We start from the raw sequence: 26,664 nt of genomic DNA, 5'->3' as shown, positions 1-26,664 counted from the left end.
AATTATAGCTACATAGAAGATGCTAGGTTCCACATTAGGAATCACCACCCAGGAAAAAATGATTTAGGTGTCATTGCGGACACTACATTGAAATCTGCTCAGTATGCAGTGGCAGACAAAGAAGCAAACAGAATGTTAGGACTTATTAGGAAAAGAGTAAAGAATATCATAATACTTCTCTGTATGGTTACATGGTGATAGCCCACCTTGAATATTGTGGTTGCCACATCTCAAAAAAAAGATGTGGAGCATAATCGAACGGAAACGCCTATCTCCATGGGCGTTTATCTCCGAGAACGGGTCCGTGTAGGGGCAAACCGTATTTTCGAAAAAATGGACGTTTTTCAGCTGGGCGTTTGTTTTTTTTTTAGCGATAATGGAAACTAAAAACGCCCAGCTCAAAAACGTCCTAATCCGAGCCATTTGGTCGTGGAAGGGGCCAGGATTGGTAGTACACTGGCCCCCCTGATATGCCAGGACACCAACTGGGCACCCTAGGTCAGTGCGGTAGACTTCAGAAAAAGCTCCCACATGCATAGCTCCCTTACCACGGGTGCTGAGCTCCCAACCCCCCTCCCCCAAAACCCACTACCCACAAATGTACAACACTACCATAGCTCTTAGGGGTGAAGGGGGCACCTACATGTGGGTACAGTGGGTTTTGGAGGCCTCCCATTTACCAACACAAATGTTACAGGTGGGGGGGATGGGCCTGGGGCCACCTGGCTGAAGTACACTGCGGTACCCACTAAAAGTGCTCCAGGGACCTGCATACACACAGGCCTCTAGGACTGGTTGCTGCTGTATAACATTGGCACACCAGTTGACACCTGAAGACTAATCTCTCCGAAAACATCCTTTATTGGAATAACCGCGTTTACTCACAGTTAACTGCAGATCAGAGGTTGTGCCCCACTGGCAACGAGTCTCCCTGGTACTGAGATGAGCAGTAGGTCAGAGCTGGCAGAATGCTGTACAATGCCCTCTTTCAGCCACATTCAAGGTAAGAACTAACACAGGAAAGGGAACTAAAACTGGCTTACAAAAATGGCCACTACCGTATGGACTACAACAGGAAACACAACAGGGCACACTCTGACCCAGTAGGCAGGGGGAAAAGCACCATGGGAGAAGAGCCTACCAACTACCAACATCGTGAGCCTACAACACAAGCTAATGAAATCACGGAGCCCAATACCCTACACCCACCACAATGCAATGCTGATGTGACCCTGTAGTGCACCCAAGAGCCACATCTGACCCAGGGAAAGGCTGTGAGAGGATCAAACACATTCTGCTGTCATGGAGGTGGGTACGGCATTTGAGGCTGGCATAAAGGCTGGGGAAAAAAGTTTTTAAAGCGGGTTTTTTTTTTTGGTGGGAAGGGGTTAGTGACCACTGGGGTAGTCCGGGGAGGTCATCCCCGATTCCCTCCCGTGGTCATCTGGGCAGTTGGGGCACTTTTTTGAGACTTATTCGTGAAAAAAAAAGGACCAAAAAATTGACCCAAAATCGCGGTAAAAACGCCTTTTTTTTCGATTATCAGCTAAAGACGCCCATCTCTCCTCGGCTGATAACCACGCCCCAGTTCCGCATGCACCACGCCCCCGTCAACTTTATTCGTTTCCACGACGGAGTGCAGTTGGAAACGCCCAAAATCAGCTTTTGATTATACCGATTTGGGCACCTTTGCGAGATAAACTTCTATCTCCCGATTTAGGTCACACTATAGGCGTTTTTCTCTTTCGAAAATAAGCAGGATAGTGGAACTGGAAAAGGTACAGAGAATGGTGACCAAAATGATTAAGGAGATGGAATAACTCATATGAGGAAAGACTAAAGAGGACAAAGCTCTGATAGAGGTCTATTAAATAAAAAAAAAGTACAAAGACTATAGTGGACATGATATTAGAGAAGGGAGTAATCGGCGTGGGCCTCTGTTGTGAGAGGTTATTTTACCACAAGTTGTGCTATTTTAGCACAGGGTCTCATTGTGTAGTAGCACATTTAAAACAAATAGGAGAATTTGTGTTTTTTTTTTTCACTAAATGTGTAGTTAAGCTCTGGAACTCACTGCCAGGGCAGGTGGTAGAAGCAGTTAATGAAGCTGAAGTTGATAAACTATTATTAAGGTAGATCTGGGTGAGGTCACTGCTTATCCCTGGGTTATGTAGCATGGGATCTTGCTACTTTTTGGGAATCCACCAGGTACTTGAAATCTAGACCTGTCACTAGTATACCCCCATGAAAACACTGAGCCCAAGTGCGTTGGTTAAAGGTGCCCTGAGCCAGGAGTGCCCTGGACCAGAGAGGCCCAGGGAGGTCTAGCAGGGTGGTGGTAGGGGAGAGGGACAGGAGTCAGGGAATCTGGCCTTTTCATTGCTCTTGTGTTTTTAAATATCTCTTTTCCTGTCAGTTCATTAGACTATCCACACTCATGCACTGACAGGGAGACAGTTTACTCCCAATGCAGGAAAGCACCACAGATTACCATGGTTTGTACTGTTTTACTCTGTCGGTACACACTTTATAACACCATGGTAATTTGTATGCCATTACTGCACTGGGAGTAAAAGATTTTTTCCCACAAATGGGTTAGAACGCTATGCACTGAAGCTTAGAACAGCATTCTAATGCAGGGGTTATTACATTGAAGCCTAAGTTTGTACCTGAGGCAGTGGAGAATGACTTACCAAAGTTCAAAAGCAGCCTCAGGGCCAGATGCACTAAGGTCCTCAGAAGAGCCCTTCCCTTACTGATTCCATGGCAAATCGGTAGGGAACGGCCATGCATCAATGAAATGGAATGCAAATGAGCTGCTCATTGTAGCTCACTTGCATTCTCTATTCCCTCAGAAGCCAGTCAGCCAGACGGCCAGTCGAGCACGCGCACAGCAGCCAAGCGTTACGCTGGCTGCTCTGCGCATGCCAAGGACGTCCTTTATGGACGTCCTTCACTCAAAAAAAAACAACAACAACAAAAGGACGTCCCTGAGAAGCAGGAAACTTGTCAGCAGCCTGAAACCTCAGAAGAGAAAGAGTGCTGAAAAGAGCCCCAGTTAATTTAAGTGCTACTGCTCTTCACTTGTGTAACATTTCCATTGTTTACTGCTTTGCACGTTAAAGGCAGGCTTACATCAGGCAACTAGGAAGAACTCTGAACAAAAAAAAAAAACATCCAAGTGCTCCTCAGGGATGTCCAAACACGAGCTGGACCTCTTCCTGCAGCTTTTGTAATGGGCGTCCTTCTTGGACATGTTTTTCTTACCTGCCTGAACTGACCACAACCACAGTTCTCTCAACAGTCCCCTCCAAGGTTGTTTTCAGCTTGCACCCCCCCACCCCACCCCCACAGGATCGGGACCTGCAAGGACGTCCAAATTAAAACTTTTTGGACGTCCCTCCCTCCAGGTCTCTCCACTCTTGTCTCTCCCTACGCCCCCCCTCGGGTACTCCGTTCTGTGGATAAATCTCTCTCTTGTCTGTCCCCTTCTCCTCTACTGCTAATTCCAGACTCCGTTCCTTTTATCTCGCTGCACCTCACGCCTGGAATAGACTTCCCGAGCCTGTACGTCTAGCCCCGTCTTTGGCCGTTTTCAAATCCAGGCTAAAAGCCCACCTCTTTAATGCTGCTTTTGACTGCTAACCACTACTCACTTGCCCTGTACCCTTTTATCCCCATCTCTTTAATTCCCTTAACTCTTAGTTGTTCTGTCTGTTTGCCTGTCCTATTTAGACTGTGAGCTCTTTGAGCAGGGACTGTCTTTTCATGTATAGTGTACAGCGCTGCGTATGCCTTGTAGTGCTATATAAGTGATAAGTAGTAGTATCGGTGTCTGACATCACCATGTTGTAGAGGTGATGACGTCAAGTGGGCCGCATATGCGTAGGAGGAGGGGTTGTTGAGCCAGGGTTGTAGAGGCCCGTAAGAGTTGTGAAGAAAGTTTTTGGGTCCCGGGTGAGTGTGGCTCCATTTCACTGTGCGTTCATGCGCATTGGACAGGAGCCAGTGCTGGGAGCTGACGCGAGGAGAGCATCATGTGTCATGGAGACAGTGTCGAGAGCTGCAAGCTTGTGAGCAGAGCCGTGTAGCAGAAGGTGCTTCAGTGCATTTGGAAAATGGGGATATTGCTGATATAAAGACCCTGGTAAGAGAGAAAGGAGGGGTGTATTTAAATGCTTTTTTTTTTTTGTAATTTAACAAATGGCTTTGTGTGGGTGAGGTGAATATGAGTTGCAGCATATGCAGTGCTTGAGCTGTCAGAACTCCCAAGACAGTTCCAAACAGCTCAGATTGGCAGTTGGTGGGTAACTCTGAGAAAGACGTGTGTTAGCTGAATAGGTCCGGTTTTAGAAGTAATTTCGAAAGAATTTTGTGACTGGTGAGTGAAGTGTGCCTGGGATAGTAAAATTTGAAGCCTGGGGTGACATTTGGCTTCAGGGGTGACTGTTATATGACTAGAAAATAATTTTCCTAAAGACAATTTTGCTGCACTACTAGAGACTGAGGAAAGATTTGTGAATTTAATTGGATGGCCCTAATACAAGTAGCCTTGATTTCTAATGGAATCAGAAAACAATTAACAAGTGTTGTTTTAAATTGTTTAAAAAAAGCAGCTACATTGCTAAAAGATGAGTACTGGAAGTTACCTGACAGCAAAGAAAAGCCTGCTCACTAAGATTTAACAGCTGTTACTAAAGGTGTGAGGGCTTCCTGCCAAACTTCAAAGATAGTAAAGTTGTGAGCCATAAGAGAATTTAAAAGTTCCTGACACTAAAAAATGTTTTTTAAAGTCTGGGTAGTAGCTGTGCAAATATATTGAAACTGTCTGATAAACAAATCTTTGACTACAAAGGGTCAGAGCTCATTGTCTGTGAAAATAAGAACCTGTTAAGCATTTCTGCAAGACCTGGGTTGAAGTATAAAAGGAGCCTGAGAAGAGAAACTTCCTGTAAGTTAAGGAACTGAGATTATTATTATTATAAAGAAATTATTATGTCAAAATTTAGAAAGAGAACAAATGTTTTCTAAATGAGATTTAAAAAGGAGGAAGGAAGACCAAACGACAGCCAGCATGGTTAAAAAATGAGGTGAAGGAAGCTATTAGAGCTAAAAGAAAATCCTTCAGAAAATAGAAGAAGGAACCGACTGAAAAGAATAAGAAACAGCATAAGGAATGTCAAGTCAAATACAAAGTTTCCTTTGGAGGCAAAAACATAAAGTAAAAATTTGTTTAGGTATATTAAAAGCAAGAAACTTGCAAAAGAATCAGTTGGACCGCTAGATGACCGAGGGGTAAAAGGGGCACTCAGGGAAGACAAAGCCATAGCGGAGAGATTAAATTAATTCTATGCTTCTGTCTTCACTGAGGAAGATTTTTGAGAGATACTGGTGTCAGAAAAGATATTAAAGCTGACAAATCAGAGAAACTGAATGAAATCTCTTAAACCTGGAAGATGTAATGGTGCAATTTGACAAATTGAAGAGTAGCAAATCACCTGGACCGGATGGTCATCCCAGAGTATTGATAGCATTGAAAAATGAACTTGCAGAACTATTGTTAGTAATATATAATTTATCTTTAAAATCAAACATGGTACTAGAAGATTGGAGGGTGGCCAATGTAACACCAATTTTTTAAAAGGTTCCAGAGGTGATCCAGGAAATTATAGACCGGTGAGCCTGATGTTGGTTCCGGGCAAAACAGTAGAGACTATTATAAAGAACAAAATTACAGAACATATTCAAAAGCATGGATTAATGAGGCAAAGCCAACATGGATTTAGTGAAGGGAAATCTTCCCTCACCAATCTACTACATTTCTTTGAAGAGGTGAACAAATGTGGATAAAGATGAGCCAATCAATATTGTGTATCTAGATTTTCAAAAGGCATTTGACAAGGAACCTCATGAAAGACTCCAGAGGAAATTGGAGAGTCATAGGATAGGAGATAGTGTACTATTGTGGATTAAAAAACTGGTTAAAAGATAGAAAACAGAGAGTAGGGTTAAATGGTCAGTATTCTCAATTGATAAGGGTGATGCATGTGGGAAAGAGGAACCCGAACCATAGCTACATAATGCAAGGTTCCACATTAGGAGTCACCGACCAGGAAAGGAATCTAGGTGTCATCGTTGATGATACGTTGAAACCCTCTGCTCAGTGTGGCGGCAGCTAAGAAAGCAAATAGAATGTTAGGTACTATTAGGAAAGGAATGGAAAACAAAAATTAAAACGTTATAATGCTTTTGAATCGCTCCATGGTGCGACCGTACCTCACATATTGTGTGTAGTTCTGGTCACCACATCTCAAAAAAGATATAGTGGAATTAGAAAAGGTATAGAGAAGGGCGACAAAAATGATAAAGGGGATGGGACGACTTCCATATGAGGAAAGGCTAAAGTGGCTAGGGCTCTTCAGCTTGGAGAAGAGAAGGCTGAGAGAAGATATGATAGAGGTCTATAAAATAATGAGTGGAATGGAACGGGTAGATGTGAATCACTTGTTTACTCTTTCCAAAAATACCAGGAATAGGGAGCACGCAATGAAGCTACAAAGTAGTAAATTTAAAACGAATCAGAGAAAATATTTCTTCACTCAACGTGTAATTAAACTCTGGAATTCATTGCCAGAGAATGTAGTAAAAGTAGTTAGCTTAGCGGGGTTTAAAAAGGTTTGGATAGCTTCCTAAAGAAAAGTCCATAAGCCATTATTAAAATGATTTGGGGAAAATCCACTATTTTACTGTTCTGGGATCTTGCCAGGTACTTGTGACCTGGTTTGGCCACTGTTGCTTTTTATCTTGTGTTTTCCCGCCTCAGTTATTCCTGTAGTCTCCTATTAGTTATCTTTTTTCCCCTCTTCCTCATATTTCATAGGCTCCATCCCTTTGAGAGTAAACCACACCTGAGGTAATGGCCTGTCAGACTGCAGATTAGGTAGGGTGTGGGTTGGCTCTCAGAGGGTGGGGTTACAATAGCTTAGCAGGGAAGGCTATGTGGGAGGTAGCAGGAGGAGGGACTAACCCTTATGGAGTCTAGTAACACAATTTCCTGAGTGCTGGGAGGGAGCAGAATACCCAGCAACTGAACTGAACTAAATTAGCATGTAATTTGCATAGGCGGATGGGCTGAGAACTTTGGCCCAAGAGGGGCAAGGGTGGGAATATTGGTGTTCCTAGGACTACACAGAGCCCAGAGGTGGGTGGAATATTGCCGGTCTTGGACTCACACTAATTAAAGAGGGGGACTCAGATCAGGACCTGACAATAGGAGAGTCCAGAGGATACTTCCCTTCTTAGAGATCTTTTGGCTGTGTTATTGGATTTATCATTTGTTGAATGGACCGTTGTCTGGCTTATTTATTTCGATTTTGCTCACACCTTTTTCAGTAGTAGCTCAAGGTGAGTTACATTCAGGTACACTGGATATTTCTCTGTCCCAGGAAGGCTCACAATCTAAGTTTGTACCTGAGGCAATGGAAGGTTAAGTAACTTGCCGAAGATCACAAGGAGCAGCATTAGAATTATACTGACCTGTTATAGTGATGGATATTCAGTCTACACCTTTGGGTAGATGGCAGCATCACAAGTGTGTTTGGGAGAGGGATTGCAGTAGGGAGTGTACTAGACACCAGGAAAAGATGGGGGGGGGGGGGGGGTAGAGTCAACAAGTGGGGTGCACTAGACATCAAGTATTTGTTTTAAGTTGGGGTGTCAGGACATGGGTTGGTAGGCGCTGATGCAGACCAATGTTGCTTTATTTTTTTTAAATGTCACATTTCCTATCAGTGCCTGAGCCAATCACTGCTCAGGCACTGACGGAAAGCTATCAGAGCAGGGGTTTTTTAGGACCTGGCCAAAAAAACAAAAAAGTTCATTTGATTAGCCTGTTTCCTTCTCTGCATTGCCACTGAATAATTAATGGCCTCATATGCATTCATTTTAATGCTATATGCCCCATGCATTCTGTTCCAGCTTCCCTGGCACAGTAGCTTTCTGCATCAGCCTGAGAGATTTCCATACTAAAGACCTCCCTATCGACTGGAGCTTGGGTTGGTTTGTTGGCTCCTCATCTTCCAGTCCCCTCCTCAAGAAATTCATGTAAAAATGGAATCTTACTGTGTTTCTTATTTATATATTCATCTTTCTCACAATATTGCTTTTCAGATTATGTATTTTCTACTACAGCTATTTGCAGTTTAGGAGAGTTGCTTATATTCAGTTTATTCATAACTAATTATTAACAAAAACGTTTTCCAAAAATCATATACAGTTTTAAAAAAATCTTGAAAAACTGCCTCCTGTTTTCTTTCATTTCTTCCCATCTCACTCCAGTAGCCTGTCTTCTTATTTTCCTCAGCCTGCCGTGGGTTGGTTTTGCTTTAAATGCTGGAATGTGTCCAGGCTTGGGTTGTTGGGGTTTGTTGGTTTTGGGTTTTTTTTTTCTTTCCTCCTCTGAATTCACGTTTCAGATCCAACTCGAAACTCTTTGATCTTTTTCTCTGTCTCCTTACCCGGAAGAGAACTCTTTCGCCTGTGCTCAGCTGGGAGCCGAGCACACGTGGAAAGCTTGGCTGGGCTCCATCTCCTTGCCAAATTTAGTCATACAAAGGAGCCAGAGGCAGAGGAGGGGGTGCTGGGGGCGGCGGATGAAAGGCAAACCGCCGGGAGATTAAAGGGGGCCGCCAGCTACTCCCCCCCTCCTTCCTGATCGCACGCACACAGGGCGAAGGGGAGGCTGACAGAAAAAGCAAAGCGAGATTTCCTCGTCGCCAAAGCCAAGCCCCTCCTGGAGTCGCTCGCATCCCCTCCGCAGCAGCGCGGCGCCTGTGCAGCACTAGGGAGAGGGAATCGAATTAGTATTAATCTCTGGTGGTTACTGGGATTGTGGTGGCTGCCCCGTTCCACTGAGCGATGACGATTTAGGCTGGGGGGGGGGGGGGGGGGTTAGGAGCATTGTGACGCCACGAGAAAGGTTTTTGTCTTCTGCTTCGCGTTGGCCCTTCAGATTATCAAATTAGCTATAAGGAATGAAGGATGAATTCATGCCTTGTTTCATTCTTTCTCTGGTTTTTTTCCCTCCCTATACCTACACACATAATCCTCGCCCCATTTCCCCCCCCCCCCCCAATTATCAGTGTTCATTTGTTGTAATGACAGCTGATGTCCTTCCTGAATCCAAGCCCTCTCACCCTTATAGAATGATCCTGTTCAGTGTTTTGTATTTTATGTACTAACTGTGGTATTTTATGTTCACTGACTGATGTGTCTTTATTTGGTTTTTTTTTAAATTTTATCTGTGCTTTTTTTAACCAGTAAACAAGACTGTTTACTTTTTTGAGATTATTTAAAAAGAAAAAAAACCACATACATAAATAAACTGTGTGAGATAGACTACCTTTACTTTTTGTCCATTTTCAGTATGATCATCGGAAAGTATTCTAGCGTTACCAATCAACCCACAGGAAAATCAAACGGTTCTGCAAAATGCCCAGCTCTCCGTTTTGCGGTCTAGGAATGGTACCCCTTCCTTCTGAATCGCTTTAGTCAAAGGTGATCGGGAAGCTGAAACTTCCTTTCGTTTCTTGAATAAAGTTGTATCTGATTTCTGGATTCCCCTTGCCCTTGTCCACAGCAGGAGGGTTATTCTTCTCAGCCTAGCTCTCGTTTCCATATTCTCCTTCCCTCCCCATGGACCAAAAGGTACCGGTAGATTTGTGTTGCTGCCTGTAGTCAAATCTGGAGTTGGAGCTGAGGTTTTCTTTTGGTTTGCTCCTGCCATAAATCATTTTCTTCCCTGTCTTTTCTTTCTTTCTGTATGTATGCGTATATATCTATCTTATATATGTATATATATATATATATACATATGTAGATATAGATAAAAAAAATTTAACGTTTACACCAAAACGGCAATGGGAAAAACTCCAGTCCACATGAAGGGGGGAGAAAATCCCCTATAGGAAACAGCTTCTCTTTAATTAAACACAGTTTTTTGGTAGAGACTGAGTTTAATTTGGCAGAGGAATGAATTTCTGCTTTTTAAAACCTCCCTCTGGCTACAAGGAGCTGGTTAAAGCCTGCAAAATGTAAAGACAGAACGAGTGTGTGTGTATGTGCATGCCCTGACTTTTCTAACAACTCTTGTTTATACTTTAAACAGTTTAATCTCTTTATATAAAGCTAGCTCAGTTTCTCCTCAGAAAGCAATCATTGATGTGCTTGCAGGAAAAACAAATCACTTGGAAATCGTTTCATAAACAACGTTAAAGTTTATTCTTCAAAAACGCTATTTTAAAAACCCACATCCTGTGGGCACAAATTATCGCATTCATTTTTTAATGTTTATTTAGTGTGGGGGGGGGGGGATGCCATCTTGGCTTCTTTTACTCCTGCCTCTGACAAAACATGTAATCAAAAATATGCAATCGTTATAAGCATCCAGGGATTCACAAGCGCGAGAACGTGGTGTTTCTTTATTTAGGTTCCCCCGTCCCTCTTGTTGATAAATATTTGGATTGCTGGCGACTTCATAGGGATTTCACACTATGGGAAACAGGAGGGATTTAGCTCTCTCTCTCTCTTTGTTTAGATAAGGAAACAAACAAAAAAAAAATCTGCTTAAGGTATTTAATTAAGCCACTTTCCCGAGCGAGTTTATTTGATTAAACCATCACCTTAGTTCTCCATTCCCTTCCCACATATTTGTATTTTGAGATAGCTGAGTTCACCACCCACCCCTGGCCGTACAAATTAGTCATAAAATAATTCAAAACCACTATTTTTCCTGTTGTATTTGTTTGCCTAGTGAACAAAAAAAAATAACAGCTCTAATGTTTAAATTGTACAGCGCTGCGTAACCCTTGTAGCGCTTTAGAAATGTTAAGTAGTAGTAGTAATAGCTTTCGATGTTGATAAAATACTGGCATTTAACAACTACCTCGAAATTGGCCCAATTAGGTAGTTCTGAACTAATCGTTCTGTTTAAAGTCCTATGTAGTCGAATGCAATGTCTCAGGAAAGGGTGCTTGGAAAATTAGCATGTAAATCCAACCAATTAATCAGCAATTAGGATTTGCATTTCCATTTCACGCGATTAGCACTCTGCAACTTACAAATCAACTTCCCCAGCACGTTACAAATACAGCGTGTCATAAAGTGATAGTGAAGGTGTGCCTGTACAATGAACACCACCAGTACATATTTGTCTCTCATCGGTTTATTTGCGTTTACATATTCTGGGAAGCAAGGTGACTGCTGTATTTTTTTCCCTCGGGCTGCTTTCCCCGACAGTATATTCCCACACAGGTGTAATGTTCAACTATACCGATTCCAAGGATAACCACATTGCATATGAATATAATATATTTCAGTCTAGATGGTAGTATTTGGGATAACTCCTCTCTTTGAACGCTGCTGTATTTGTAACAAAGTGGTTTCGTGGGTTTAAAAAGTAAAATAAAAAAAATGTTCGTTTCAGTAAAGTAAACGGAATAGTATTTCCACTGTATAACGTTAAAACGTTTTTTTTTTTAATCTGCTGCAGTACGGTGTGATATCTTCATCGTCAAAAGCAAAAATAATAACTGTCTGCAGTACAGCCTGTTTGCATTTGTGCGTTTACAGGAAGTTATCCGGATAACAATTTACAGTTTGTGGTGATCTCGGATCGGTTCTGGGGATTGACTCCATCCCGAAAGCATCCCGTTTGTAACGCTCAGCAGTCCAATCCATAGGATAACAAGGAAGCCTCTTTTAGCACACAGACTTAACACTGGGACATATCTGGGGCTTCATTATCACATCTCCTGTTCTCATCCTCACCTTTTTTTAGCCACCACTGGGAATTCTGCAAAAAGATATATTTTTTTGATGGATCTGGAACGTCTGTTGAATACTGAAACCATTATTAGATCCTTGTTTCCCCTACTAATGTTTAGTTTTATGCTCTCACAGCTTTTATCTCGAAATTATTCATTTGAAATGGAAATATTGATTTGAAAGGCTCATCCTAAATGCATCTCAAGAAACGTCACTTTTCTGGCTAATCTCGGATATGCAAGCTTTGACTACTGCTCCCCCTCCCCCCCCCCCTTTTTTTTTTATCGGAAACTCCATCGTATTTTCCTTCTTTTATCCTAGGCTGACACTAACAAGTCCTTAAAGTTTGTCCACACCAGTGGCAGAAATCTGGTGCATGGCACCGGTACAGCTTCTTTCCAAGACCTCTGTTTGCCTCCTCCCCCCCCCCCCCCTTTTTCCTCTTTCTTATCCCTCTGATCTGTGCGCTGAGCCATTTCCCGCCTTCCTTTTCCCCGCACGTCAATCATAGCGGCGGCTCCCCTTTCATCTTTTTTTTTTCGCCCTCCTCCTCCTCTGCTAACCAGAGAGTGCAGGGGGAGGGGAGGAGATGGTAAAGTTACAGAAACACACTGTGTGCTTCCTTTGCCACTTGCCGAGAACCGGGGACGAGCCTAGCCTGCACCCGACCCCTGCAGAGAGCGCCGATCGGGGACTGGGCTGGGGTGAGGGAAGGATTTGGGAATCAGAGGAGGGAGAGAGAGATCACCTTGAGGGAAGAGGGCTGGGGGGAGGGGAGAGCCGGACCACAGAAGGGGAGGAGGCGGCGGCTGTCACTGAGCAGCCCCGGTTGGTACCAGGGAACTTGCGATTGCTTAGTTAACGCGCACCTACATTGTCAGTTTCGGCTGCAGTCGTCATCGAACAAGAGACAGAGAAAAGGAGCGCAAGAATTTCTGGAGGAAAAAAAAAGTTAGGGGTTTTGTTTGCCTGCTACAGAGGGAAGGTTGCAGCTCTTTCGTTCGCAGCTTTGTGGCTTTCCTCGGCTCTGACTCACCAACACACACAGCAGAGGAAAAGAGCCTCAGCAATCCGCTCACACAGTCACAAGAAAACTTTGTGTCTCCCACGGCACAGATAAGGGAGAGAGAGAGAGCGTCAACACTTGGACAACGTACAAAGCAAAACGGCAAAGGGAACTTTTTTTTTTCATTGCCACATTGGCTTTTTGTGTATGTGCCAGGAGATCGGCAAACATTCACATCTGGGGCTGGGTTTTAATTTTTTTTGTTGTTGTTTTGGCTCTTAAAGTCTCGTTGGAGTTAAGAGTTGGCGACCTTGGACCGAAATCGCCGTAACAGCAACTGTCTTGAAATACAGTAACTTTTGGGGGGCACTTTCGGGGGGGGGACGTTCTTTGCAGGGGGCCTCCGCGGGTTTGTCGCCCTGCCGGGTACCGGTGTCGGGGGGTCGTTACAGCCCCTCGGTTTTGGGTGCCATCATGCCTCAGCTCCCCGGGGCAGGGGACCCCGAGCTCTGCGCCACAGATGAGTTCATTCCCTTCAAGGACGAAGGGGACCCCCAGAAGGAGAAGATCTTCGCCGAGATCAGCCACCCCGAGGAGGAAGGCGACCTGGCCGACATCAAGTCCTCTTTGGTCAACGAATCCGAAATCATCCCCAGCAGCACCGGGCACGAGGTAAAAAAAAAAATACCCAGGGTGGGGGAGGGCTGTCACTCTACACACACTCTCGCAATGCTTTGAAGTTAGGCTGCAACAGGTATTTTTTGGAGGGGGGGTTGCATAAGTATGAAATGGAAGGGTTAAGGGGCATATGCTAATTTTAGAACGTGTCATCCACTTAGGACCCCCCCTCCATGCAAATCATAAAATCTTAAGTACAGATGTATATCAGCAGTTTGGGGGGGGGGGGGCTGACAGGTCTTGAAGTCAGTGGGCTGCACCGAGGAGTGGGCTGAATCATTTCTGTATAAAGGAGCATTCTGCTGGGGAAGGGGACTGGCCTCCCCCCTCCCATCATCACCACCACCACCATTGCACCTCTGACTAGGTCATGGGGTTTTTTTTTTTTAGCTTTGCTGGACAAAACGAGGGAAAATGTTCAGCATGTCAGCAGCAGAGGCTGGTAAATAAAAGCTGCGGCGGATTTCTTATGAATGGGAAGAGAAGTGGGGGAGGGGTTGGATTTGCAAATCTCTTTTTCGGTGTGTAAACTCCAGCAGCGCCTTATTTATCCCCCAGACGTTTTCGGTCTGGAGTCTCTAAAACTGCAGGAGACAGATTATCAGCAGCAGCATCTCTCGTGTACAGAGAAAAACCTTGTTTCCTGAACTGATCAAAGCTGGAACCTTAGACTAGAGTCAACTCGAGATAAAAATTAAAGTTTGTTTTCTTTTCCTTTGCTGCCGATTGCTGCGTGTAATCAGGCTTGCTTTTTGCTTGGGGCCAGCGCAAGTCGGCGGCTCCTCCTAAGAGCTGAATGGCTCGATAGTTAAAAAAAAAAAAGGTAGAAAGCGAGGTAGACTGACACGTGGGGCCCTGGCGAAGGGAAACAACGCCTTATCTGGCTTACGATTAATTAGTTCGCAATCAACTAGTTACGCTGCTGGTCAAATCAAATAACCACAGACTTGAAAAAGAAGGGGCCGGGAGCCTGTGATGAGCTTCCTGCTGATCTGTAAATGTAACAGATCAGGAGAAACCAAATACCAGAGGTTGGCTCGCAGGGATTTTTCTCCCATGTTGGGCTGGCAGTAAAGTCTTGACGGAAATAAGGGCCTCCGAGGAAAGGGAGGGAGCCGGGGGTGACAGTTTTCTAAGCCTGTATAAGTGTTGATTGTGTATTTATGTTTGTAGGTGATTTCTTTCATAGGAAGACTGGCAACCAGCATAGTGTCAGTTTTTAACAGGGGATGTGACACTGGTCACCGCTCCGAAGTAATTATGTGTATGTAACCCCCTTCACACTTCAATTGAAAGATGACAAGGGCCACAGCTTTGCATTATTGGTGGAATGCGGAGAGATGTGGTAGCCTTGTTAGGCCACTTTTAAAGGTAATCAATTGAAATAGAATAAAATAAGATAATACCTTTTTTATTGGACTGATTTAATACATTTTTAGATTAGCTTTCGAAGGCAGACGATCTGACGAAGAAGGGCCACCTTCCAAAGCTAATCTAAAAATGTATTAAGTTAGTCCAATAAAAAAGGTATCTTATTTTAATTTCTCTATTTTATTCTATTTCAATTGGTGGAATGCAAAATTTACCCCAGCATTGAAAAAAAACCTCAAATCAAACAAAGGCGGACATTCTGCCATACATAGCCAGGAGTCTGTTCAACGTTAAACAAATTCTGAAAAATCCTTTTACCCTGCCATTCTAGGTAGAGCAAGAACAGGCCTGGACCTCCAGGTCTGAGCTTGTGAGCATAGGCCTAATATTGACCATCCAGTGAAGGTTAAGGCTTTGTTCAAAGGACCTCCTTTCAGGTGCTCCTAGCTCGAGTAACCACTTCCCTTGAGCTGCAACAAAAACAATAAGGTAAGTAGGGAAATTAGGGCGGGTGGGTCGGATAAACAAGACGCCTCCGAGGAGCAGGAAGAATCCTGGTCCTTGGAGGCGCTGCCTTCAAAATTCTCTGCCCAATTCCTCCCAGTGAAAGAAAGGGAAGCATCTGAAGCATCCATTAGATGATGCTTCGCAGGGCATCCACAGTTTCATCCAATCCCAACGTGTCTGGCCAGGGCTGGCTGAGACCTCTAGAGCCTTTGCCACCCCGGCCAGGCCAACGAAACACGTATTGCCCTTTTTGTCTCCCATGACCTGGGCGAGCAAGGCTCCCACCGAAGCATGTCACGATCGCCCAGGCCGACATTGGGGAAAATCTCTCACTCCCCCTCCCCCCCATTAACAGCGTGCTCCGGACCAGTCGGTCGCCCTTGGTGATGTCTGTGCTCAGCTTTTCTATTCACCTATCTTTCCACATTTTAGCAATTTGTAACCAGAAGTTTCATGCAGAACTAATGGATTTGCTGCTGGCTTCTTCCAAGTGACCCAAGCTGGCCACTATTGGACCGTGGTCCATCCACCCCAGCATCTTGGTGTCCTAACTAGTCTTAGGTGTGCTTGCACAATGGAGAAGGTGACTGAATGATATACAAGAAGCCCACATTAAACAACAAACAAAAAACAGCTCTGTCATAAGCTGACGGTGCCCAGATAGTCATATTTTAGGTCTAGTCTTTCATCTCCAAATACTGTACTTAATTAAGATATTGCTTTGGGCAGTGAGCTCTGACTTCCTTGGTCCCCTTTTCCCTCTATCTGTCTGTCAGTCCAAATGCAATGAATTTGGGATTCAGCAAGTCTTTGCAACAGTAACAGAGTCAAAGAAGGCCTAAATTGGAAGAAAACAGACATGGGCATCTAGGTGTGAACTGATGTGATTTGGGGTCTGCCCTCCTCCCAGGTTTCAGATTTATTCCTTCATCTTCCTTCCTTCATTTATTCCTTCATCTTCTTCAATTTCCCACATATTCACAATTTCAGATTGCCGCAGTGCCAGCATCTCTTAGGTGGGGGGGGGGGGTCTCTTAGTAAAGCTTAACTTGCGTTATCTGCCGCAGATAACTCGAGCTAAGCTTTCCTAAAAGACCCCATTTGTATCCTATCACCTACCTGCTGTTTGTTGCTTCCCATGATTAGGTCATAAAGGCACCGAGTTTGTTTTAAAGTCTTTAGGAATAATATTTATTCTCACAGCTCTGGGATTCTGCTTTCAGGAAGCAAATGCTTGGATAGATAGACGCCAGCGGCCGGTGCCCTCTGAATAAACACATTACCTAATAATTTGCAGAGGTGCAACATTTTGCTGTTTTTCGAACTGCTTGCCACTGAAGTGCCACAGTATATTTTTAAAATGACAAATGTTACTTTTTCAGTGTCATCTTGTTCAAAATATGACTGTTAAACTACTGTAGAGGTTTGATCACATAACCCCTCTTTGCTTAACGGACCACTGGTTCCCCATTGCTTACAGAATACCCTTTAAAATTGTAGCATTAAGCCATCAGATCCGGTCCTCAGATTCTGCATCATTTCTGGCTAACAATTTTATACCCTACTGTCCCACTAGAACTTTTTGTTCTTATGAGAAAAATTTATTATTATCTGTTTCATCCTTCCGAGTTAAGCTTGGCACTGGCCCAGACTTTTGTTTCGGCATCATGGCACCTTCTCCCTGGAATTCCCTTCCTCTTTTCTACATTGAGAGAGCTCCTCCACTGAATTCAAAGCTCTGATTAAACAGTTACTGTTTTTCTGCAAGGTCCCAGACTGCCTTTCTGACCTTGATTGTTTCATCCTCAGATTTTCTTTCCCTCCCGGAATGGCCTGCATTTTCCAACTGAATAAGAGATGTTTTAGCCTTTCCCTGTCATTCTCTCTCAGAATATGTTGTATTTTTTTTTATTTTACCTTTTCCTGTTCTCCCATTGTATTACTGTTTGGGTTTTTTTTCTGTTTGTTTTGTATTGTTCTCTCGATTCCCCTATCATGATTTTGTAACTGCTTAGACTTCTATTATCGAGGCAGTGGAATAAATAAACTGAACCTTGAAAAGTAATTTCTCTCTCCATTAGTTAGTCCCAGTTTCAAAAACTAACACAAATTTATAAGCATCAGTTTTTAAGTTGTCAATAAATAATGGAATGTTTGAATTATAATGGTGTCCATTATAGGAGCCCTGTTCACATTTAAGATTATTGCATATACTGTATGTCTACATCCCAATATGGTAGCGTTATCCCAGTATGCATATGGCAATGGGGTATGGTCTGGGTGTGTGTTTTGGGCAGGTCTAGGGTGAGGAAAAACGATACACGTACATTCCTTCCCCGTTTCAGAAGGGGTATGAATGCATGTTTATGGCTGCTAACAAGAAAATTAAAATTTATACCTGTTCCCAGAGATGCCTTGGTTTCAGAAAGTTGCTGATTTTGTGCTGTGCTCTACTGGAGGGATTAGGGGTGCTTGTCCCCTTAGTACCCCGCTGGCAAAGGATATTGGGCACCGTGACAGCTTCATAAACGTAGATGTGTATGTTACTAAAATGGCTGACGTACATGTGTACACGTTTGTTCCCATAGAGGCATATTTTCAAAGCACTTTGGGAGGCTAAGTTCCATAGGTTTCTATGGAACTTTGGGAGGCTAAGTGCTTTGAAAATGAGCCTGATACTGACCCAGTTTGATGATGCTTGTAAGAAGAATGCTCCTGCTGTACGTAACTGGTTCATACATGTCCATTCCTGCATGTATTTTACAACAGCAGATCCTGTTCTAAAATACCAGCGGCACTTGACACATCCTGACCCAGACATCTCAATTCCAGTTTCGACATTCATTCTAAAATGTGCCTTTACATGTATAGTAGTAAATGGGGAAAGGGGATTGGATTTGATATACTACCTTTCTGTTACTGAAATTAAAAAGGTTTATATATTATATACAGGTGCTTGTTCTGTACCTGGGGCAATGGAGGGTTAAGTGACTTGCCCAGAGTTGCAGTGGGAATTGAACTCAGTTCCCCAGGATCAAAGTCCACTGCACTAACCACTGGGCTACTCCTCCACTAACAACATTCCCTGTAGAAGCCTGCCCTTGCAGATCACCAGTGCGGCCGCGCAGGCTTCTGTTTCTGTGAGTCTGAACGTGCAGGACATCAGACTCACAGAAACGGAAGCCTGTGCGGCCGTGTTGCTGATCTGCAAGGGCAGGCTTCTACATGGAATGTTGCTGGTGGAATAGCAACATTCCATGTAGAATCTCAAATAGTAGCAACAGAATCTCAATAGTAGCAACATTCCATGTAGAATCTCAAATAGGGAAAGGGAAATGGGACTTGATATACCACCTTTCTGAGGTTTTTTGCAACTACATTCAAAGCGGTTTACATATATTTAGGTACTTATTTTGTACCAGGGGCAATGGAGGACTAGGTACTTATTTTGTACCAGGGGCAATGGAGGGCTAAGTGACTTGCCTAGAGTCGCAATGAGCTGCAGTGGAAATTGAACTGGATTCCCTGCTTCTCAGGCCACTGCACAAACCATTAGGCTACTCCTCCACACCAGATACATGGGCAGGCAGATAAAGATCATACAGCCTATTCTGCCTGCCCGCCCATCCATACCAATAACTAAGCTGTACAATCTCTTCCGCTCCTTCAGAGATCCTCTGTACTTCTCCCATGCTTTCTTGGATTCAGTATAGCTTGCATCTCATCACCACTGGAAGGCTCTTCCCACGATTCATCATCTTTTCCATAAAGAATTGTTTCTTTAGATTAGTCTTTCATCTTATGATTTCATGATGTATTGTTACTGTGAATTTGTACCTTGGGCTTTTATTTAATGCTCTCTCATGTATCTACCTTTTTCTGCTCTTCTTATGTTTTGTCTATTCCCATATGCTTCATGACAATGACTGTTAACGTTTTTAATAGCCATCCTCTGAACTGACCACAGCTAGATTTTAGGTGTGTTAGATTTTAGACACACATTCACACATCTGTAATTATATTGGGTCATAGGCAAAAATATGTGGGCCCTCATTTACTGTGTACCTTCCCTCTCCCATTCACCTTCCCTCCATCCCCCCCCCCCCCCCCCATACACATTTCACTTCTCCAGAATTAGCAGGGAAAAGTGTAGGCAGAGCCTAGCTCTGGTTATGGTGGTCCTAATAGTTTGTGAGTGTGCATGGGGACCAGGCAAGAACATGCTTCGAATAGAGTGCTTAATGGTTAGAGCTTGGAGCTGCCGAGTTACCCAGTTCCAGGAAGGAGATCTTAAGCTAGTCCTGGATTTCTGACAACCCTATCCTGGAGCATCATGGGACCTGCAGTGCTGATTTCAGTGGGTAAAATCAGGGGCTATGAACAGCATACTGAGGAGCCACTGCAATTGAGTTCCACTAGACTTTGTGCACAGATTAGTTCAGCTTTAACGCAAATTTTTGTGGGCATCTAATGCTATTCTGCACGTGAATAACAGTCCTGCAGAAACTGCAGTGAAAAGCATTCTACTAGATATATGGATGTATGCATATTCAACTTCGGAAGTCAATACAAGTTTCTTGTGTACACCAAGGGCCCTGTTTACTAAGCTGTGCTATAGGCGCACTAGCGTTTTTTTAGCATGTGCTAAAAATTAGCACACGCCAACGCTAGAGATGCTCATAGGAATATATGAATGTCTCTAGAGTTTAGCACAGGCTTTAAAATGCTAGCACACCTTAGTAAACAGGGCCCCTAGAGCAGACCTTTATGCCCATGCCTCTGGCATGCTCTCCCATGTTTAGTGCATAGTCCATTTGCATTCTGTTTGCAATTTTATTTTTCTTCTACACATATGCTAGTCTCCCTCCTGGAATACTGGGTAACTTGGCAGCTCTGCAGCAGTGAACTGAGGTACAAACCAAAGGTGGACTGCCCCAAAGAGTGAGATTTAAGGGCAAAGGGCTAGGTGCCTGGTGCCTGGAAAAAACATTATTCTTTAAAGTATGCTAAATTTTAAAGTATAGGCTTAAAGTTCCGCGCGGTATATAGAATACACCAAACTGCTCACCATACAACCAAATTTGGTCACGTCTGTTTAGGCCACTTTTTACTTAGTGTAAATCCGGATGCCTAAATTAGGCGCACAGCTGTTATGCCAATTAGTGCTGATTGCTTGTTAACTACCAATTTACAGCGCTGATTAGCTAATTAACCAATTGTGCTTTGTTATAGAATTAGCTTCAGTTTCTGCATGGAATTATAGAATCCGGGGGAATGTGTGAGGTATAAATTTACAAAGTTTACACGTGAGAAAGGTTCACAAATGGAAAAATGATATTTAGCTCTGTTTGCTTCTGAAAGGATATAGACAGAGTGGAGGCAGTATTAGGACATTTTTCAAAGGAAGTTTCACAGGTAACTTAATAGCTGGGTAAATTCCTCCGGCTGATAACTTCCTTTCACTTATTATGCATATGGATACATTTATACTTCTCCACTCTAGCCCAGATTTTCAAAAGGGAAATATGAGATTGTCTCCACCGGAGACACATGCTTGCTAAAATTCAGTCACATTCATGTTCTCTTACTTTTTTTTTTTTAATTTGTATGAAGCTTTTATTAAACATTGAAAAAAGTTAAACAGACATTAAGACAACATAGCAAAAACCAATCACAGTACAATAACTCCAAAGTCCAATATACCCCAACAAATATGAAGCTTACAAGAAGAAGTCTAACAAGACCGAGGCACACACAGGCACACTGTCTTCTGGTGCTCTGCTGCTGTTTGTGTGCTCATTCAGAGATCCATGCAGAAAGGTGCAAGATAGAGCCACTGATTGAACAGCTTCTACCACATGCTTTCTGTAAAAACAAACAAACTAAACCTGTCTGAGGATGCAGTATTCAATGAGCATGCAAATTGCAAAACATCACCCTACCTCTTTGTGCATGGGCAGTGGCTATTCACATAGGTAGGGTGACATTTTAAAAACAAGCTGCCTGTACACACCACACCCTAATCCCCTCCCCTGATTTATTTATTTTAAATTCCTTGGTGTCTAGAAGCACCCTCCACGACTGACCCCCCCTTCCCTCCCCCTTTCTTTTAAAAGATGATGCGCTGTGGCAAGGGTGAGTAGGCATCACTCCTGCCTCTTTTAAATTATAGGGTCTGGGGTACCTGGGGGAGGGGTAGGAGATGTTGCTAGACACTAGGGCATTTTTTTTATTGTTCGGGAGGGGGGAGGGAAGGGACAGGGTGCCACTATATACCCACTCTCCTCAACCAACCCTTCTACACTACCTAAGACCTCATGAAAAAGTTCCCGCATTGTGCTCACATCAAAACCCACTGTTTCTTTCTGTGTATTGCAGCAAAATGCTTAATGGCCTCGTTACCATCCATTTTATAGCCATGTCTTCTTTGTGAGTAACGTGTGCTAAACCCCTTCTGCATTGCTCGGCAAGTAACATTCAACTCTTATACACCGCTAATATCCTCTTTCCAGGGTTCAGTGCTGTTTACATTCTCGGTGAGACAAAAGGAGGTAGTGTGAGGTATAAGAAACATTAGAGACCGTTGGTGTAATGCATGAGACTAAAAACATTAAAGGAAAGGATAATGGATGATACTAGGAAGTAGAAATCATGATGGATTATTATGACACAGTCTTTGGGAAGAGAATGGTTTTTAGCCTCTTCCTGAAGTTGAGACAGCTGTTTTTTTTTCTGATGGGAATAGGTAGAGAGTTCCATATTAAGTACGGGGAATAGAGAGCTGAAAATCTTCTGATTTCGAATTGTCTTTAGAAATGATGTTGCTATCATTGGTTATTGTTTCGTTTGTTAGACTGGACCAGATATAGTGAAGCAGTCTTAGCAGTTCAGAGGTGAAGCCCTGTAAGATTTGAAAAACTAAACAAGCAGCTTTGAACCTGAGTCTTTCTGCTATGGGAAGCCAGTGCAGTTTGTTAAGATGAGTTGAAACACTAGTATATCTATTCAATCTGTATATTATTCTTGCAGCTGTATTCTGTATGATTTACAGTTTTTTTTTCTGATATTGACACTCTATACCTAGAAATAGAACGTTACAGTAATCCAAGTGAGGTAGGACTAACATTTGGACTAGTAGTGCAAATTCTTTTTGGTCAAAGAATGGTCTGACTAGACGTAGCTGTCTCATTTTGAATAGTGATAGCGGATTAATATGGGAAGAGAAGGTGAGTGAAGAATCAAGCAAGACCCCTAATACTCTGGTTTCAGATTCGACTGTAAAGCTTTGACCATTGGACTAAGATATTGATGATGGGACCTTAACTCTCTGTTTCAGAACCACAGGACCTTGGTTTTTGGCGCATTCAGTTTCAGTTTATTGGTCAGGGCCCAAGTGCTAACAACAGTCATACGATTCGCTACAGACTGAGTTGGATCTTTGTTTGATGCTGTTACTGGTAAGAAAAGCAGGATGTCATCTGCGTAGGATAATAGTAGTTCATTAAGTCCCAGGTATATTGAGGCAAGGGATGACATAAAGAGATTGAACAAAATTGATGAGAGGGGAGATCCATGCAGGACCCCGCAGTTAGTAGACCAGTAGTTGGAAAGTTGGTTGTTTTTCTTGACAGAATAGCTTTGATTTGAAAGGAATTCACTGAACCATTTGAGCACAGTCCCTATTATTCCTATCTGATCCAGGTGTTTGAGTAGCAATGTGTGGTCAACTACATCGAACGCCACCGATCTATCGAATTAGAGAAGAGTTACTTGGTCGCCTTTGTATAGGTGTTTGACAAATGTAGTTAGAACTAGCAGTAATGTTTCCATACTATGTGACGATCTGAAGCCAAATTGCGATGTGTAAAATAAAATTTTTTCCCAGATAAAGAGATTTGTTTACTAATGTAGGTTTAGTAAAAAGGGGTATGCTTGCCATTGGATGGTAGTTTGCAGGAAATGTTACGTCTAGCCCAGATCCCTTCAGTAATGGAGTGAGAACAGTTTTGCCATATGAAGAGGAAGAGAGTCAATTTTTAACAGCTCATTGAGTTCGAGTAACCAGTTTACTGCTTCCGTAGGGATGGATTTGAGTAGGTGTTTTGGGCATTGATCCAGGGAGCAGTTGGCTTGGGAGCATTTCAACAGTATTGATCTTACATTTTTAGCTGCTAGTAGTTGAGGATTCCCAGTTTTGGTCAGTTTTTGAGTCCTTGGGTTGTAGGATCTCCGGCGATCAAGGCTGAACTACAGATTGGGCTGTTTTCCTCTGTTGGAGTAGCCTTAGATAGTTCAGCCATAATTTGGTGGATCTTATTGGCAAAATGATCAGCAAAGTCTTGGGCAGTGGGACATATTTTCTGTGAAAGTTCATCCTTATTAGTGGAAGCTATTGTTTTAACTAAGGAGAAAATTTTTTTGTTGTCAAGATCATCTTGATAGTAGCTTGCTATAGTATTAGCATTTTGAGTCGGCTACCTCCTTTTTGTAGTGTCGGAAAGGTTGACTTCTATTTGAATTTATCAGTAGTATCTTTGTTCTTCATTGCTTTTCAAAGCGTCAACATTCTTTTTTTAGGATTGATAGCTCCTCTGTAAACCATGGCAAATTTCTGGATGTCTTGTCCTTTTTAGTGGTAAATGCAGCAGTTTAGTCTGGTATGGCTTTCACCTTTGTGTCCCAGCGGGATTTGATCGAACTATGTGTAGGAGATGTGATAGTGAGGGAGCTCCGACCAGAAAGTGGCCTCTTTGATTTTACCTCTGGTGGAGATGAGTTTGAATGACTTGTGTCTGGTTAAGCTTGACATACAGATATCAATGGTGAAATCCATTTAGAAATGGTCAGAACATGGTGCTGGCTTCCATTTGAATGAATTAATCAAGCTATTAGGAGAGCCTTGTTCCCCACAGATCTAGTGTTGATTATAGATGGCTGGGACAGGAGTGAGTTGAGACTTGTGTTCCAAAAGGGAAAGTTGTTTGGTTAATTGCAAAAGGTAGCAAGGTTTTTTAGGCCGTCGAATGTTAGCCATTGTGTTCTGGTCCATAACCATACTAGTATTCTGATGGTCTAAGCAAATCCCTGCGAGCCACTTCATGGTGATAGCTTAGTTTAAGTCAGTCGGGTTTAGCGCTCTTTATCAGTTTTAAATGTGCGTTTTTAAAGATTTCAGAACTGAGTTCTCCTTGAAGGTAGAAGCTACCATTGATGATGAGAGGTCATGTTGTCTCAGGAATTAATAATTCCAAAGTTAGTCATGCAGCAGTAGGGAGAGTTTATATTAGGCGAGAGGCCACAGTGTAGCTCTCATGTTAGTGTTGTTGATTTCCTTTGTTTGTTGTTTGAAGTATGGTTATAAGTACAGAACTGAGCAGGTAAAGTATTTGGAGAGAATTGACCTTAAGCATTCCTTGGGTTCCTCGAACAGGCTGCTGTCCTTCCTTAGTCAGTCGTGCAGCTTTGAAGGGAGAGTTCATGGTGAATGCCGGGCCACAGTGTGGCTCTCAGGGTTACAAATCCAGATAGTTCTCTTATTCATTCAGGAAAAATCTCAGGAATTATTATTTCATGGAGAGGGTGGTAGATACTTGGAATGCCCTCCTGCGGGAGATGGTGGAAATGAAAACGGTAACAGAATTCAAAAATGCTTGGGATAAACACAAAGGAATAGATCCACAGAAGCTTAGTGGAGATTGGGTGGCAACATCGGTAATTGGGAAGCAAAGCTAGTGCTGGGCAGAATTCTGTGGACTGTGCCCTGAAAATGGGAAGGACAAATCAAGGTCAGGTATGCATATAAATTATCATATATAAGATTATGTTGTTGGGCAGACTGGATGGACCGTACAGGTCTTTATCTGCCATTGTCTCTGTTACTATATATTCAAGATGTAGTGTAGAACCCGCAGTAGCTTTCTGCATCGGCCTCTCAGTCAGTGCTCTCCCTCCCTCTGTCCCTAAGCTCTGACTACTAGCATATAAAGTTTTTGCGTCTGCTTCCAGCTCTTTTTCTCAGCTTGCAGCAGCAGACCTTTCACCCTTTTCCCATTGCTCTTACCTTCATACTCCTTCTCAATATTCTTTCCCACCCCCCAGGACCATCACTAGTTCCACTGGCACTCTCCAATGCCCCCTGCACTGCTCAGCCCCTCCTTCCTTTCACTAGAGCAGCCTTCCCATTGGCTGGATCCTACTACAGGCTCTGCACTGGAAGAAGGAGAAATTGGTGTGCTCTGTCAACTTTGAAAACTATCAACCATTTTAGCCATCCTTCTGGCTTCAAGACAGTTGAAATATCTAGACAGTTGACAATCCTAGTCTCCTGGGTCCTGAGCACATCTGACAGGACCTTCCTAAATTTTTGGGCCCTAGGCAGGTGCCTAGTTTGCTTATGTCTTAACCCAGTTCTAGGACCCTGTCCATCTTGTTTATATCTTTTTGAAGGTGTGGTCTCCAGAATTGTACACAATTCTCTAACAAGATCTCACCAGGGATTTATACAGAGACATAATCACCTCCTTTTCCCTGCTGGCCATTCCTCCCCCTATACAACCAAGTATCCCTTCTGGCTTTTGCCATTACTTCATCTACTGTTTGGTGCTCGGTTATTTATGTATTTTTTGTGCTTCTGTGTTGGGGGGGGGGGGGGGGCAGATAAGAAACTGCTCAGAGATGAGCTGTCACCCAAAGCTATTCATCATAAGATGAGTGAAGAACATTAGGCCTTAGATGTCATATTCATGTTTCTGTGATGCTCTCAATTTGTCAGCAAATAAATGTTAATTAAAATTAAATTAATGTCCATCTTGATCGGGAAATACCATTATCTCCTTGAATGGATAAATCACAAAGGTTCAAAACAGACCGTTGTGATTATTTCTTTCCCATAAGATCACGTGGTTTTTGAATCAGTAGTGTTTGAAACAGTACGATTGTTATGTACTTGATAAGTTTTACTTGCAATTTATTCAGGAACCTTTGTCTTCTAACATTATAGTATGATTTTACATTTTGTTTCCTTTTTTTTTTTAACATAATGTTTTCCTTCTGCCGTTAAGCATCTAAGAGCAAAATAGCTTTTAAAGTAAAGATGTTTGTTATTGGTGATAATAAAAATGTCACCCATCTTATTCCTTGAAGTGTCTGCTTAACAGGAAATATGTCATCTATTTTTTGTTTTGTATGGGTAGGTGTCAAGGCGAACACAAGTGCCTCAAGGATCCTATCATGACAAAGCCAGAGAACACCCAGAAGAAGGTGAGACTTTTTATTGATTT

General features: G+C 43.0%; 1 protein-coding gene across 3 annotated transcripts in view; it reads left to right on the top strand.

Annotated features, from left to right (window-relative positions):
* The first annotated feature begins 12,467 nt into the window (after positions 1-12,467).
* LEF1 (lymphoid enhancer binding factor 1) overlaps positions 12,468-26,664 on the top strand; it is a 248,260-nt gene continuing 234,063 nt past the window's right edge. For all 3 annotated transcript variants that reach the window (XM_030190796.1, XM_030190798.1, XM_030190797.1), the window contains exons 1-2: positions 12,468-13,501; positions 26,578-26,644. In XM_030190796.1, the coding sequence (XP_030046656.1) occupies positions 13,304-13,501; positions 26,578-26,644 (265 nt within the window). In that variant the 5' untranslated portion in view covers positions 12,468-13,303. The remainder of the gene's footprint in view (positions 13,502-26,577; positions 26,645-26,664) is intronic.

The sequence above is a fragment of the Microcaecilia unicolor genome, chromosome 2 (genome assembly GCF_901765095.1).
Source record: "Microcaecilia unicolor chromosome 2, aMicUni1.1, whole genome shotgun sequence".
Taxonomy (NCBI): domain Eukaryota; kingdom Metazoa; phylum Chordata; class Amphibia; order Gymnophiona; family Siphonopidae; genus Microcaecilia; species Microcaecilia unicolor.
The sequence above is the reverse complement of the archived record's forward strand: the minus strand, read 5'-3'. Positions and strand labels throughout refer to the sequence as shown.